Source organism: Hemiscyllium ocellatum, chromosome 2, assembly GCF_020745735.1.
Source record: "Hemiscyllium ocellatum isolate sHemOce1 chromosome 2, sHemOce1.pat.X.cur, whole genome shotgun sequence".
NCBI classification, from domain to species: Eukaryota; Metazoa; Chordata; class Chondrichthyes; order Orectolobiformes; family Hemiscylliidae; genus Hemiscyllium; species Hemiscyllium ocellatum.
In genome coordinates, this window is record NC_083402.1 from 43,835,552 (window position 1) to 43,851,836 (window position 16,285).

A 16,285-nucleotide genomic window follows, 5' to 3' on the forward strand; every position below is an offset into this window, starting at 1 on the left:
AAGAGTAACCAACTGGCAGTACAATCTCATCCGCATCTTCCTGGAGGAGTACAGCTCCAACTCCAATGTCACTAGCACCGATGGTGACTTCAAACGTTTTGCAAAGTTTGGTGTAGCTAAACGTGGTTTGGTGGTTAATATTGATTTCAAATGGTTGAATGCCTCCTGGCATTTTTCTGTCTACCGAAACTGTGTGATCTTCTTCAGCAAATTGGTTAATGGTGCCACTACACTGCTGAGGTTTGGAACAAACTTCCAATAGAAACCGCTGTGTCCCAAGAATCGAAGCACCTCGTTCTTTGAGATTGGTCATGGAAATTCTTCTATGGCCTTCATCTTTGCATTCTGTGGGGTTAACCTTCTATGACCAATGTTATGTCCCAAGAATGTCAACTCTGCTTTCGCGAATTCAGTTTTATTTAAATTTATCACCAGTTTTGATTGTCGTTCCAAGAGCTCTGCCAACTGTACCATGTGGTCTTTCCAGACCTTACTAAAGGTCACTACATCGTCAAAAAACACTGCACAGTTTTTTAACCCAGCCACAACTTTGGTCATGAATCTTTGGAATGTGGTGGGTACGTTCTTCATTCCAAAGGGCATCACTTTAAACTGATATAGCCATTTGGGATTACAAATGCAGAAATTTCTTTAGCCAACTCTGATAAAGGTACCTGCCAGTAAACACGCATTAAGTCCAACTTGGTGATGTAACTGGCTTGTCCGACTTTCTCACACTTCTGCCTCATCTGTTCCCAGGATGGCCAATTTCATCTTAGAAAATCCAGATGGCCTCCTTCTTCCAAGATCATAACTTCCCTTCCCACGTGGTTGACGATGCCATCCAGTACATCTCCTCCACTTCATGCACCACTGCCCATGAAACCCACCTCTCTCAATGCAACAAGGGCAGAACCTTCCTGGAGCTCACCTTCCACACCATCAACCTCTGCATACATCACATCATCCTCTGCCACTTCTGCCACCTACAAATGGACCCCATCACCAGAGATCTATTTCCCTCCTCATCTTTATCAGCATTCTGGAGAGACCATTCTCTCTGTGACTCCCTCGTCTGGTCCACGTTCCCCACCACCCCACACCCCATTCCTGGCACCTTTTCCTGCCATCGCAGGAAGTGCAAAATCTGCACCCACACCACTCCCCTCACCAAGGCCCCAAAGGATCTTTCCACATCCAGCAGAAATTTACCTGCACCTCTATCAATGTCATTCACTGTATCCATTGCACCTGATGTGGTCTCCTCTACATCAGGGAGACAGGACTTCCTCTTGCAGATCGTTTCAGAGAACATCTCTGGGACACCCGCACCCACTAACCCCACCGCCCCGTGGTTGAACACTTCAAATCCCCCTCCCACTCCATCAAGGACATGCAAGACCTGGGGCTCCTCCACTGCCCAACTATTACCACCCTTTTCCTGGAGGAAGAATGCCTCATGTTCTGCATTGGCACCCTGCAACCACATGGGATAAATGTGGATTTCAACAGTTTCCTCATTTCTCCTCCCCCCACATTATCCCAGTCCCAAGTCAACTTGGCACAGCCCTCCTGACTTAGATTAGATTAGATTCCCTACAAGTCACACCGATCCTCCTGAGAGTAACCCACCCAGACCCATTTCCCTCTGACTAATGCACCTAACACTATGGGCAATTTAGCATGGCCAATTCACCTGACCTGCACATCTTTGCTCTGTGGAAGGAAGCCAGAACACCCAGAGGAAACCCACACAGACGCGGGGAGAATGTGACCGCTTGGCCACCCTGACACACACTGCAATGCTTTGGAGGTATAAGACCAGGGAAAATTGAACAGTTGGGAGGAGAACTGCTATGCCACCAGCATCAAGAGTGTGGCTAACTTTCCCATGTATCCATTTCACCCCCCCAAACATATCACCTTCTCCTTCACCTTCATCAACTTATCACTTTCTCAGCTATCTTCCCCCAACCCCATTCCCGCCCCCTCTCCCATTTATCTCTCAGCCCCATGGCACACAAGCCTCATTCCTGATGAAGGGCTTATGCCTGAATTGTCAATTCTCCTGCTCCTCAGATGCTGCCTGACCTGCTGTGCTTTTCCAGCACCACACTCTCGATGCTGGTAGCATGGCAATTCTCCTTCCAACTGTTCGATTTTCCCCAGTCTTATACCCCCAAAGCATTGGATTGTGTCATTAGCTTTTAAATTGTCAATGTACTAAATTCAAACTGGATTTGTGTTTTGTTTGGGGTATAATTTAAATGGATTGGCCTAATTCGAATCTATTTTGTCTCCAGGCAACCAGTTTCCCTAGCTACCCCAGAAGCTGGACAACATGTTACATTACATCTTCTTCAGAACATTAGGTGCTGCCAGATCATTCTGCTCGCTTTTAACTCTCTTAAAGGTACAGGACGCCCACATCCTCAAAACATAGTTTATCTTGAGGAAAATTATTGTAGTTTCCATACAACTGCACCTTTGTTCTTCTGATTGTTAGGATCATGAATTTGAAAGCTGCTTTAATGATGCCTTGGTGAGTTGCAAGATAACGTGTACACAATACTCACTAGCTTTGGAGAAATGATGCATTAGTGTCCAATGACTGGGACCAGACTGAAGGGGTGTGGGGACACTGTATGTTTGGGTTGGATGCCAAGCTCCAGAATGCATTGGGGGCCGAGCCAAGGGCAACTCTGTGACTATTGATTTCTGTCTCTGCTCATGGCACACACAATAATGTTTTGTATTGTTGATTTGAGCAATGAATATTTCAGGTGAGGAATGATGTTCCAACCAAGCACATTGCATTGCCTTGGATCATCTTGAGTTTTTTTGTAGGTTGCTGGAATTGTACTCATTTAGGCAAGAGCCAAATATTCCCTTGTAGTCTGGGAACCTATCTGATGTGGAAAGGCTTTGAGAAATTAGTAACTGAGTTATTTACGACTGAATACCCAGTCTTGAAACTGTTCCTTCTTTATGTGGCTGCTGTGGTTCAGTCTCTGAATAATGGTGACTCCCAGAAAATGCCGATGATGTGAGATTCAATGATGATGTGACCATTGATTGTCAAAAGATGATGATCAGATGCTTCCCTGTGGCTCAATCTCAGGATAGGCAGAATCATTTGTTTCAGAGGTCTAAAACAAATTAACAGCTTTATCTTTGCTGTAACCCTCTGATTTAGATTACTCTGAACTGTTGAATGTACCCATGAGCTGTCAGTGTGATATTTCCCAGTTTCAGAGCATCTTAAGTAACAATTTTGTCTCACATGTTTTGGAAAGATCTTCTGGTTTAGTATGAGTTAATTACTTAATGTTACCATCCAAACCAGTATTAGTCTCTAATTCCCAGAATAATAATTATTTGTCATTTCCAACCTTAATCTAGAACAAACACAGAATTAACCCAGAACTGAAGATTTTCTCCAAAGTAGGAAGGTGAACCATGAATTAGATATTGTCAACACAGAGGAACAAGGCAAGCAGATTATTGCAGGATTGTCCACCTTGAAACAACAGCAAAATATTCCACGTTCTGACAGGTCATGTGTCTTTGGTTTACAATTCAACATGGTTATTGATCAAATGGTGTTGGACCCTAAAGATTTGTTGAACATGGTTATTTCTGTAAGAAAGTGGTTAGAATTAAAAGCATCGCTCGGTGCAGATTTAGCAGAATTATCCCCAGTACCAGAACAAGTAGTTACTCGGTGAAATTTGAGATATTAGGAAGACTTCACTGGAACAGAGATGGCTAAATGAGAATTGTACAAAGTTTTCAATTTTAAAAATTTGGTAGACTCTATAGGGCAAGATCTTTCTTTGGCAGCTTTATACATTTCTTTGATTATTAAAAAGGTAAAGAGAAGGATTAGGAGAAATTTCTTTATGCAGGAAGTTGTTGGAGTGCATGCCTCATTGAAACCTGAGGTACACAATTGCAGCCTTAAGGCGGCGAATGGATAATAATCAAAGCAGATGGTGACGCAGAGACTCTTGGGAGTGAAATGGGTAGTAGGATTAGCTTTGGACGGCTCCAGCAAACAGCTTGAGCAGGTGAAGTGAGCTGAATCTCCTCCTCCTGTGCTGTAATGCCATATTTGGCTGCAATGCAATGTTGGATATTAGCTGATACCTGACAATATCTTGTTTTCAGCACATTGAGAAACGTGTAATGTCAATACTAACTGGGATGTTTTGAATTAGCTAATTAGTATTTTTTAAATTGACCATAGTCAAAATGAAAAATTGTGCATTGACTATAAATTTACAGATTGATATTCAACCTCAAATCATTAAAAGTTTTGTTCTTCTTTTGAAATTAATAATGTTGTAGCTAATTCCCATACATCAGAATCAGACATGACAATAACATTCAGTTATGAACTAGCTTTATTAAAGGAAAGGCAGGCCAAACTTACACATCAATTATAAATTCAGGCATCAACTTACAGAAGAATATGTACTACATACTTGAATGTTGAACATGGACAACAGAGTGCACTTCTCCTCTCATGAGTTTCAGCTTTTTTTGTCTTGTTTCTTGCTCCTCTGCCTGCTCTTTGTTCCCTTCTTATTATGGCAACCCCCAATTGGCTTTGTAAGGTTACCACCGAGAGCACATAGATTTCACTGAACAATGCTGCTCGCCTCTAGTCATAAGTGCATTCATGTCAACAGCAAATACATTCCTTCTGTGATTCTACTGATCTCGCAATTCTAAAAGTAAAATACTATGGATACTGGAAACCTGAAATAAAACAGAAAGCGCTGGAGAATCTCATCAGGTCCAGCAGCATCTGTGGAGTGAGAACGTTTTGAGTCCAATAACTTTCCACGGTCCAAAGACAAGTCATTTGACTTGAAACATTAATCTGTTTCTCTCTCCACAGTTGCTGCCAGACTTGCTTCAGTTGTGCTGGCATAATTTTCTGTCAAAACTTATCTGCATAGCACGAGCTAAACCAGGCATGAGCTGCTGAAATGGTCATCCTAATAATGAAAACTTAAAAAAACTGAAGTAAACTGATTCTTGAAGAGTTCAAATGATGGGGCTTTTATTATTTGCTTTGCTAGCTCGCAATATTGTCTTAAGAGGAAAGATTATTGATACTTATCTGGGAAAACACATGTTTGTGTGCAAGGCCCCATCTTTCTTATCCCACACAGTCTCAGGAAACATTGTCACAAAATAAAGGAGCATGAATCTAAGACTGAAGCGAGGAAGAATTTTTTTTCTCAGAGGGTTGTGAGTCTTTAGAACTCTTTGCTACAGAGAGCTATGGAGGCAGAGTTCTGGTGCACATTTAAGGCCGAGATAGATAGATTCTTGATCCATCAAGGAATCAAAGGTTACAGGAAAAATGCAGGAATATGGATGTGAGGAATGTTAGATCAGCCATGATTCCATGGAATGGTGGAGCGGGCTGGCGGGGTGGGGGGAGGAGTGGAGTGGTGGGAATGACATACTTCTGTTCTTATTTCTAATGGGCTTAATTCTAACCTAGTGCAAGCTATGTTTTCTTTTAATATTTCTATGGTTTCTAGCCTGCAGACTATGATAATATGCAAAGAAAGAAATAATTTTTAAAATATTTCCAGATTCTCCCAATCAGCTAAGTAGATCTGCAGAAACTCAAATGGCAAACTAATCCTTATTATGTTCATCATGCAGGTTAGAATTTGACTCAAGCAATCAATTAGCATAGGATAAACTGTAAAGCACTAAGCAGGATGGATATATAGTTGATATTGTAAGGCATTATCCAATACCATAAAACACACACAAAAAATTCAAAATGATTGGCTTTGTTTGATATGGTTGTATAAATTGGTAATGGGTTTTCAGATTGAAAAGTTTTTGTAGTCCACGAGGCACGTAGTTTGGATTTCATCGACTGTTGCTGGTCCACCTATAAAGAAACACCGGAACAATAAGTATCCTGACAAATGTTAGGATTTACTCCAAGAAATACAATCATCTTGTATTTTAAATTAATTTTAAAAGCTTATTCTATGATCTGAAGTTAACAGAGGTTATCAGGACTTGAAACATTCCTGCTGTTGCAATTATAATATTTCCAAATCTTTGGAATTAATTAAATAATCTGTCCGCAAACACCAATGACTGCCAATTATTACTGACTGCACATGTGCACAAAAAGTATACAATAAAAGATAGTTAAAAATTGAAAAAAAGTTTTACTTTGTTTCACAATTTGTTCCTGTGGCTCCATATATTGTTTAATTAATATTGTATCTTAATTGTTTTGTGTAAATATTCGTTACTATATTAATGAGACACTTCACTGTTCATGAGCATGCTCCTTGATGCCAGCAAATGCTGCCTTTATGAAAATACCCTGGTGTACTATAGAACCCGTCCATTGATCTACCTATTTTGGTATGTGAACTATTTACAATAGTTTTATTACCTAAGTCATTGGAAACAATTAGCATACAAACATTGAGCTACTCATATAAGCTTGATTGGCCTATTTTTAAATGTCATATTCTTATGAATTTTTTTCATAATGTTTCTAACATTCAAATGGATAGTACAATGCTTTTCTCAACTACCAGCTTTGTCACAGCAGAAGAAGAGTTTTCAAGGAGGGTTTTCTCTGCCTATAACCCTATTTACTTGATCGTTTCTACATTTGTAGCCTTTAACCCCACATTACAGAATGGCTTTTCACTATATCACCAGTTAGTTATATTGAGCAAATGTGCCTCCAGTTACCAGGTTTCAGTTCTTCATCCATTTAAAAATAAGAACTGTCTTTGCTCGCTTTAGTTCAGGACGCAATTCTAAAATTTGCGAATGTCACAAAGATACGTACAGAAATTAGAAAAGTGGATGACTTAAACGGGGTTCAGGTTGATGCAGATACATTGTCTGCTAGATATCCTACAGATTAAATAAATGAAATGGGATGGATTTGGATCTTGAAAATTCTAAGTACATATGAGCCCATGTAAGATCACCTGCTGAGACTAGCAAAAACAGCAGAGAGATCTAGGCAACACATTTTCCACATAATGAAATACCACAACCAATGTCACCAGGTCACATTAGAGAAAACTGAATAGGTTGTTTCACTTCAGCAGTTCAATCTAAATGTAAAAATGCAACAATTAGTTTATAACAACCCATAGTGGAATAGTGTGTTCTCCAGTTTTGGCTCAATTGTATGGATGTTCTTACCACAATTCACAAGATATTGACATAATTAGTGCTAAAAATAACAACATTTTTAAGAGTGCATTATGTTTAATGTTACCAAAGTTTATGTGAATTTTTGCATTAGGTTAAGGAACGTTGTGAAAAAGTAGTCCATACAAGCATAACTGCTCATTCTGGTGATATGAACTAATCAGCATTGAGAGTCAGCTAATTTACTTTTTTTATGAAGGCCTTTGTGCTGTCTCTTTTGAGTACAAAGACATATTAATAGCATTTTGCAAGGTTCCCAATGAATGTTTCAAAAAGAATTGTTCAAGAAATAACAATCATGGTCCAATTTAACTGGAAAAGGGTTCTGCACTTTTTAAAAAGTTAATTTCTGCAATTTAATATCAGATTATATTCTCATGGTGAATTGGCACTGTTGTAAAATACTTAGTTTTTGAGGTGAACCCATTTTCAACTATATTAAAGAAACATTACCAATGTGCTGCTCTCAAGTATGTTAAGGAATTCTTCAAAAAGCAACAATTTTTCTTTAACAACTACCACATAGAACATGACCTTATTTTACAGCATCATGCTAGATTTTGCTAAAAGCACATGAGTGAATGGGGAACAGGGAGAAGACATCTTTCCTCAACTGGTATCCTAACTTGTCCACAATCCTGAATAGGACCCACACTGCAATAGAAGATAAATAAATGAGAGCGTACTTCAAGCTAGAAGCACATTCTCCCCAACTTATTTGCACATATTCAATTTTAATAATGCTTTTATAGCCACCCAATGTGTTTAGGGTAGTAGTGATTCTCTGGATTTATGCAGAATCTATTTTTTTTTCTTGCATGCAAGAGGGAAGAAGACTCTCTGGGCTAGTTGGAACATTGGCTGCTGCACACTCCTCATCTGCTGCATCAATGCAGCTAAACTGGTACCTAGTTGTACCTGGAGGCTGACTGGAAAATACCATTTGGCTGCCTATAAATGGACCTTCCCTGCTCCTAATCAACCAGCCCTACTATCCACTGGATGCCATTGGGTAAACCTGGTGCCAAACTGCTCCATTGCATCCCATCCCTGTTAGAATGGCTGGAAATAAGATGGAGTCAGACATTGGCATCTTGGCGGATGTAGCCATTTTTAGTTCCCATTCACTTGCCATTGCAGTCCTGACAGGGGAATTGGAAACCTCACCCCTTAGCTCTTCGATTGGGTCGAAAACTTATTAATATATTTTGATTGGGCACAGACATCTCTTTGAATGATCCACTATTTGCTCTGGAAATCTCATGGATAACAGGACAAAATATGAAATTAACAGATAGGTTCAATACCAGAAAATAGTTATTTTGACAAAAAGTCACTGATTTCTGGAATTGATGTATTAGTTACGTGCAAGTGTGCATTTACTGCCATTGTCAAAAGATGAGTTCCTGAGAATTATCTCAAGTTATAGAAGGTTTAGATATCTATATCAGTCAGTACAGTCTCCTGGCTTCAAGTCTTGGACAGGACTACCTGTTATTTTCATGATATTGTCTTAAAGATTTCCTTAATGTATTTAACTTCGTTCAAATCTTGCATGCTTATGGTGAGGGTGTGGGTACATTAATGTTAAACACAGGTATTGCTCACGTCAATTTTGGTGGACAGGTTCTACTTTAAACTCATTTTCCCTGTGTCTATATGCTCCAGACATTGGCTATATCCAACGTTCCTTTCAAATCTCTTTAGATTCTTTCCCCCTTTCCCAGCGATTTTTCTAATTTTCAGGTTTTTTTTCATGGACCAAATATTTCGGTCCCATTCTTCAGAAATCCCTCAAATGTTGCAACAGCAAATTATTGAATCACTGTAAAACTCAATGACTAAATAATAAATCTAGACAAATTATGATAGTCAATGATACAGCTGTACATAATTGTACATAATTGCTGTGTTACTGCACTAGCAATTGAGAGGCTTGTAGTGGTTCTGTTCGCCGAGCTGGAAGTTTTGGTTGCAAACGTTTCGTCCCCTGGCTAGGAGACATCATCAGTGCTCTGGAGCCTCCTGCGAAGCGCTTCTTTGATGTTTCTTCCGGCATTTATAGTGGTCTGTCCTTGCCGCTTCCGGGTGTCAGTTTCAGCTGTCCGCTGTAGTGATTGGTATATTGGGTCCAGGTCGATGTGTCTGTTGATGGAGTTTGTGGATGAATGCCATGCCTCTAGGAATTCCCTGACTGTTCTCTGTCTGGCTTGCCCTATGATAGTAGTGTTTTCCCAGTCGAATTCATGTTGCTTGTTGTCTGAGTGTGTGGCTACTAGGGATAGCTGGTCGTGTCGTTTCGTGGCTAGTTGGTGTTCATGCATTCATCCACAAACTCCATCAACAGACACATCGACCTGGACCCAATATACCAATCACTACAGCGGACAGCTGAAACTGACACCGGAAGCGGCAAGGACAGACCACTATAAATGCCGGAAGAAACATCAAAGAAGCGCTTCGCAGGAGGCTCCAGAGCACTGATGATGTCTCCTAGCCAGGGGACGAAACGTTTGCAACCAAAACTTCCAGCTCGGCGAACAGAACCACTACAACAAGCACCCGAGCTACAAATCTTCGCACAAACTTTGAATTGAGAGGCTTGGATTAATGATCTGGCAATGTTGCCAGAATTGTCCACAGAGACATCAGCCCACTTCCATTTGGTCAGTTTGCACCACAGCCATTTAATGACTACCATGCTGCTAGTTGACTTTTGGCAGAACTTCTGTCTCTATTGGAAAGGGAGCCCTAACTCCAGACCTATCAGTCTGGGACACAGGGAATGCTGGGTCACCATTGGAATGATAGGCAGCCTCCAAAGAAGATATGTCATAGTAAGTTCAGACACTACATACTGTGCCATGACAACAGCCTCAAATGTATCACCCACTCCAATTAACCCCCAAGGAACAAGTAAAATTCTGGCCCATGAGTCACTTTGGCATTAATTTGAAGTAAAGCAGGTAAGGTATCTTTATAACCTGGCCATAATGTATTTCTTATTCAATATCACAGAAATAAATTGTCTAGCAATTTTACACAATCTTCGTGTGAGTGCTATGTTCAAATTTTGTTTCCTGTATTATAACAGTGTCTACAAATACAAAGTATAGAATGTGGTGCAAAAGTGCTTTGGGACATCCTACTGTCATGAATGACACTATATCAATGCAACTTTTCTTTGTTTAGGTCAAAAGTGCAAAACATTGCAGAATTACGACAGCAAAATTAAGTAGTTAACTAAATCCCAGTTTCTGAGTATGTGCAAATTTATTTCAGCTTTGTTGTCATAGCACAAGTGACTGACAGAATATCATGAATATCATGGTTGAAGTAAACATGCTTCAATCACATCCTAGTTCTATTGATCATCATCATGTTTGACACAACATCTTTTAGGTCCTTCCTATGAATTTAGCACCTAAAGTATAGATTTCATGTTTCTCAGTGAGCTGAGAGGTTTAATGGAAAATGCAGTGTCTGCTTACTCCTGCTGTCTACATGCAACCAATAAAACATCAGGTGGCCAACTAGTAACTGTCTGGAAGGCCCAGTTATAATATGTGCATGAGAAGCTAACTTTCTGACAACAAACCATCCCCTTGCTCACTTCCAGAACTGCAGTTATTATGAAGACCAATGACTCTCATGTCTGTTTTTAGATGTCATGGTTAAGTAGGAGCCTGCGATTTTGACTAATGCAAAAAAAGTAAATCAGTATTGAATGCATTATAGCTATTTCCACAGAGAAGTACAAATCAAAAATTAGTGTTAATGCATAGCTTATAGGTTCTGACAAGCTTGGTGCCAAGGAAATGGTGAGGGTTGGGAAGACTGTGAGTCTAAGTGGCACTGTAGGCCAGGGCATTATACAGCGAAGGTGTAATGCCACAATCATGGCTTGAATTGTAAAACCCGCTGCTCTGACAATTAGTCTTTCTTATTCATTGAAGGTGCAAAAAAGACAAAAAAAATCCTTAAAAAAATTGCTACCTTGCAAAACCCAGGAAATGCAGCATAAACAAAAGATTGATTGCAAACAATTGGCTGGATAGTTAACAATTTCAAAATGGCGGGCTGAAGGCTGATTTTATACCCCATATTATCAGGGGTCGGCGTGGCTATGACAGGCTGCTGTCCCGAACTCATTGTGCTGACTTTTCCAGGAGTGCTGGAGCAGTGCATCTGATTTGGGAATGCAGAATGTAGTTCATAAAATTGGATGCTGCAAACTTAGGTCATTGCTTCAACTATTGTACATAATAATGTGGTTCAGCTAAATGAATTTTATTCAAATTATGTTTTAGAGTATTAACTGACACCACACTCAGTTCTTTGATTTGCAAATTGAGAATAGTTGAAATAAACACCTTTATTATTATCACGGTTCCACAAACTTAGATTTGCCAGAAGATCTTATTTTAATCTTAACATTATCCTGTCTAAAATATATGGGCTAATGCTAAGATTAGAATAATACTGATCAGTAATTTTACACTGCACCATTGAAATGCACTGACTGATCATACTCACTTAATGGAAAGTAGGTATCCTTCCCAACATCTTGACGTGCTGCCTCAATCGCGTGCTTTACTGCAAATAACGTGGCACAGGACATACACAGGGGAGGTTCACCAGAGGCTTTGGAACGAAGAACACCCAATGGGTTGGGAGCATTCTTTAAAAGTTCAATGTTGAAATTAATCGGTATGCTCTGATAGACAAAACACAAACAAGGTGATCTTACTTAAATGTATATCCCACACAAATTCTGAAAATTTTTAATACATCTTATCTAGTCCTCAAATTTACTAACCAATATTCATCCTACACTTTCGGTTAACCCACTTTCTAGAAGTGAATACCAGAGTATAGTAACTGTTAGTGGTTCAAACCTACTTAACTGGATGTATCTCAACACAAAGAAAAGCAGCCAATTTAGGAAAATTGAAGAAGGGAAGAAATGGATTTTTACCCCAGTTCTTTTTCATTCTTACCAACCTAAGTAAACCTTTCTTATATGTGAACCTTGTAAATACTGACAGGCTACTAAATCTCAGAGGGGGAGAGTAAAACAAAGAACTTAATCCTGCTTTACTGATCAGTGAATAAGGCTAAGAATGCTGACTGAACTTCTGTTTCTAAATCAGCTACTTTAACTCAGATCAAAAATCAGACCTGAGACCTTCCTGATCAATGTGTTTAACATCACACCATGCCGTCCACCTACCCTGGAGGTGATCAGAAAACAGCAATTCTAAAGTTAAGGGTAGTTTAGACAAGATCAGAAAAGTGATTTCAAGAATTTAATTTAAAACACAATAGACATAATTTCAAACTTGGCATTAATACATTCAGGCCTGGGACAACTGTACAAGGCTGACATAAGTTTGTTTAAGTCGAGAGTGTGGTGCTGGAAAAGCACAGCAAGAGAATTGACGTTTCGGGCATGAGTCTTTTTTCCTGATGAAGGGTTTATGCACGAAACCTCGACTCTCCTGCTCCTCAGATGCTGCCTGACCTGCTGTGCTTTTCCAGTATCACACTCTCCACTCGGATCTGTAGTCCACACTTTAATCAGGTGTTTGTCTAATTTTGCATTCAGTCAGTTTTCAGCTCAGATTGAGTATGGTGATGGGCGCTGGTCTAGGAACAAAGGGGGAGACAATGGCTTACAGCTCTGCCTCTTCAGGATTGAAGTATTGGATTAGAGGAATGACTTGAATACTACTGAATAAAATGGCACATCTCACAGGACTTCTATTCTCATTTGCTGCTAGTATTAATGCAACAGAAGACAGTGTGCTTATTTTGGAGAGCAACGGTATGTTCCCCAAAGAACTATATTCTGCTTTCCAGAGAGATGCCAGCTTATTCAAGGAAAAGTAAGGGCATTGGAATAGATGAGGAGATAAAGCTTGTTTTAAGTGGCTTGCCAAGGTATCCTTTTTCAGAACTTGCACTCATCCTAATGCATGTTTCCCACTGCATAAGACCATGTTCTCTTTTTTAGACTATTATTTGAAATGGAAGTTGGACTCCAGAATAATGTAAAAAAGAGAGAGATTTACAAGTTGAAAATCTAGTGTTGTACATTGTTGAGCTGAATAATACAATAGACTGAAAGGAAAAATTGCTGGAGATCACCGCAGGTCAGGCAGCATCCCTGGAGAGAGCGCTTTTGGAAGCAAGGGAACGGACAGTTCATGACTAAATAGCATCGAGAATCTTTTGAGTTAAAGACCTCCTGCCTGACAACAGCCCTCTGATTGGTTGTGCTGCACAGTATTAAAACTATTAATGCCAAGAAGAGAAATATCCAGAGCTTGCAAACAGAGAACATGTAGTTCACTGTCTTTCTCTCTTTTTGTGGGAAAACAGCAGTAAAACCAAAAAAGCTTAAAAAGAATTCATTAAAAAACTAAGTTCCCCTGATCAACCCCCAAATCAAAGAACAACGATCATCCTACAGAAAACCGCATATTACCACTACAACAAATCAAAAGGAATACGAGAAAATAACATTCCACTTTGTGGGTTGAGATTTTTGATCTTCCAAAGTTTGTTTATCCTGCTTATCTTCTTTTTGCACCTACACTTTAGATATTGAACAGTTTGGCTTTGGACTGTCTTAATTGTGATTGAGTTGTGTGTGTATTTGGGTTCTTGAAAGGGCATAGAATTGGAAATTCTCTCTTTTCACTGCTCTTTTTAAAGTTGTGTGTTACAGTAAAAAGAGTTTTACCTGGTTAATGATGAAACTTGGTGCAAACTGCTTTTGTCTAGAATAACGGTCAGTCAGGTAAATTGGTTGCTTTGGCAGACTCATTGGAATATTATACATTTAAACATTTTATGATGCCTTGTGGAACATGATCATTGGTGTACTTTTCCCACTTAGGTGGTGATACAACAATTTCTACAAAATTTCTTGCATTGAGGCTGCATGCTAACATTTTAGGAAATGGCTCTTTCAAAGTTTCACACCCTGCCCCACCAAAGAGAGGCATGGGTGCATTCACTAATGTATTTAACTCCAGGGAACTTAAAGCACAAAAGGAGAATTGTATGAATCCATTCTGCCACTGGGTTTTCAGGAGGAAAAGAAAGTGCTTTCGCTTAGTTCTGACCACCTGTTTCACTCCAGGGCAGTGCTCACAATAACTAGACTTCCACTTACCTCTGATTATCACAAGATCCTTTGATGGCCATGTCAAAATTCCGGATTCCCTCCCTCCAGCAGTATAGGGGCAGTTTCACTATTTCTAATATTAGAATGGTTTTGGTGGTATTGCATGAAAATTGTATGAATGAAACCAAAAGACTTCTTTTCTGGCCTACTTGTTAATAAACAAAACAAAATACATATTTACATGGTTATGAAAATCACACTGATATAACTGCACAGGGACTGGTATCCTGTCACCAAGTCACCCTTTATTTATTTGTGCACAGTACAGTGGCTGTGTAGCAGCCAGCTCAGAGTAGTCTCCTGAACTGCGGAGGTTCTAAATCTCCTGGTTATTATTTGTCAGCCAAGTTCCCTGACTGGCCCCCCTTTTAACAACCCCAATCAAGGATCTCACAGTCAACGAGATCCACCTAGTTCCAGTCACTACATTCTCCTCCCTCAATCTGAGGCTGTAGGCCTGGTCTTTCTCTTGTAGATTTTTCTGCGATATTTTGCCCCAGATCTGGTTCCGCTGATTTGGACTCAGATACGGGCAGCATGTACTGGACCATAACCTGTCTTTTGCTTCTGGAGCATCTCAGGACAGTTTCCTCCTCTTCTTCCAATGGTAATGGTATTGAGGTTGCATCCATCTCAAACCCTGAGGTTTCCTTGACATTAGATGGAGGGGGAGAACCTACGGTTTCTGACAGGCCTTCTGGCTATTCTGAGGGGCCAGTTATGTTTTGCTCCTGGATAAAAACAAGGACTGCAGATGCTGGAAAACAGAATCTGAAAATCGACGTTTTGGGCAAAAGCCCTTCATTCCCGATACTGCCTGAACTGCTGTGCTTTTCCAGTACCACTAATCCAGATTCTGTTTTCCAGCATCTGCAGTCCTTGTTTTTATCTTCCAGCACCACCAATCCATGTTTTGTTCCTGTTCTGTTTGTGAGGTAACAGCTTTTACGTGATCCACATGATTGTTCAGGACTGCCTCACCTACTCAAACTTTATAAGTCACAGGACCTGACTTCGCATCAACCTTGCCTCATCCCCATACAGGGATATTCCCGTGTTTCTGGCACCAACTTTGTCCCCTGAAGTAAATTGTCTCTCTCTTGCTGAGAGGAGGCACTTGTCCAGCATTGGCATTCCTGCTGTTTTGCCCTCCCTCTCCAGGTGAGGGAATATCAGGTTTCAGCTGGTGCAGAGACTGCTGGAGCTATCCCTGTTGTTGCGTGTGGGATGGTCCTATAATCAAAAAAGAACTGGGACAGTTTGGTATCAAGTGATGCTGTAGACTGCGTTTTCAAGTAAGCCTTCAACATTTGGAGGGCTCTTTTCACCAGACCATTGGATGATGGATGGTATGGAGCTATCTGTATATGCCAAATGCCATTCGACTTTAGGAAATACTCAAATTCCCTGCTAGCAAATGATGTCTCAATGTCCATGATTAATACTTCCAGGGGTCTGTGTATCACGAACGATGCCCACAGCTCATTTGTCATCCCTGAGTTTACAAACAGACTTCATGCTCATCCAGCTACTTTCACTTGGCATCCACAATGACCAGGGACATTGAGCCCATGAAAGGACTCACATAGATGACAGGTAATCAAGTCCAGGGTTCACTTGGCCAAGCCCACTCTCGACATTACTGAAATAACTGCACAGAGGCCAGTACCCCGACACCAAGTCACCATTTATTTCTTTGCGCACAGTACATTGGCTGTGGCCATGTTCCCTGAACTGAGGAGATTCTAAATCCCTGGTTTGTATTTTTGTTTTTCTGGTTAAATTCTCTTTTGTCCAAAAATTCACATTAAGTCACAGTATCACAGCTATAGAACATACGTCAAAACAAATCACCGAAAA

The 16,285-nt window shown here is 40.2% G+C and overlaps 1 protein-coding gene across 3 annotated transcripts in view; it reads right to left on the reverse strand.

Annotated features, from left to right (window-relative positions):
• Positions 1–4,388: 4,388 nt before the first annotated feature.
• The window catches only part of LOC132822947 (xanthine dehydrogenase-like), a 142,888-nt gene continuing 130,991 nt past the window's right edge, over positions 4,389–16,285 (reverse strand). For all 3 annotated transcript variants that reach the window (XM_060836402.1, XM_060836384.1, XM_060836394.1), the window contains 2 exons: positions 11,767–11,947; positions 4,389–5,926 (listed from right to left, as the gene is read on the reverse strand). In XM_060836402.1, the coding sequence (XP_060692385.1) occupies positions 5,859–5,926; positions 11,767–11,947 (249 nt within the window). In that variant the 3' untranslated portion in view covers positions 4,389–5,858. The remainder of the gene's footprint in view (positions 5,927–11,766; positions 11,948–16,285) is intronic.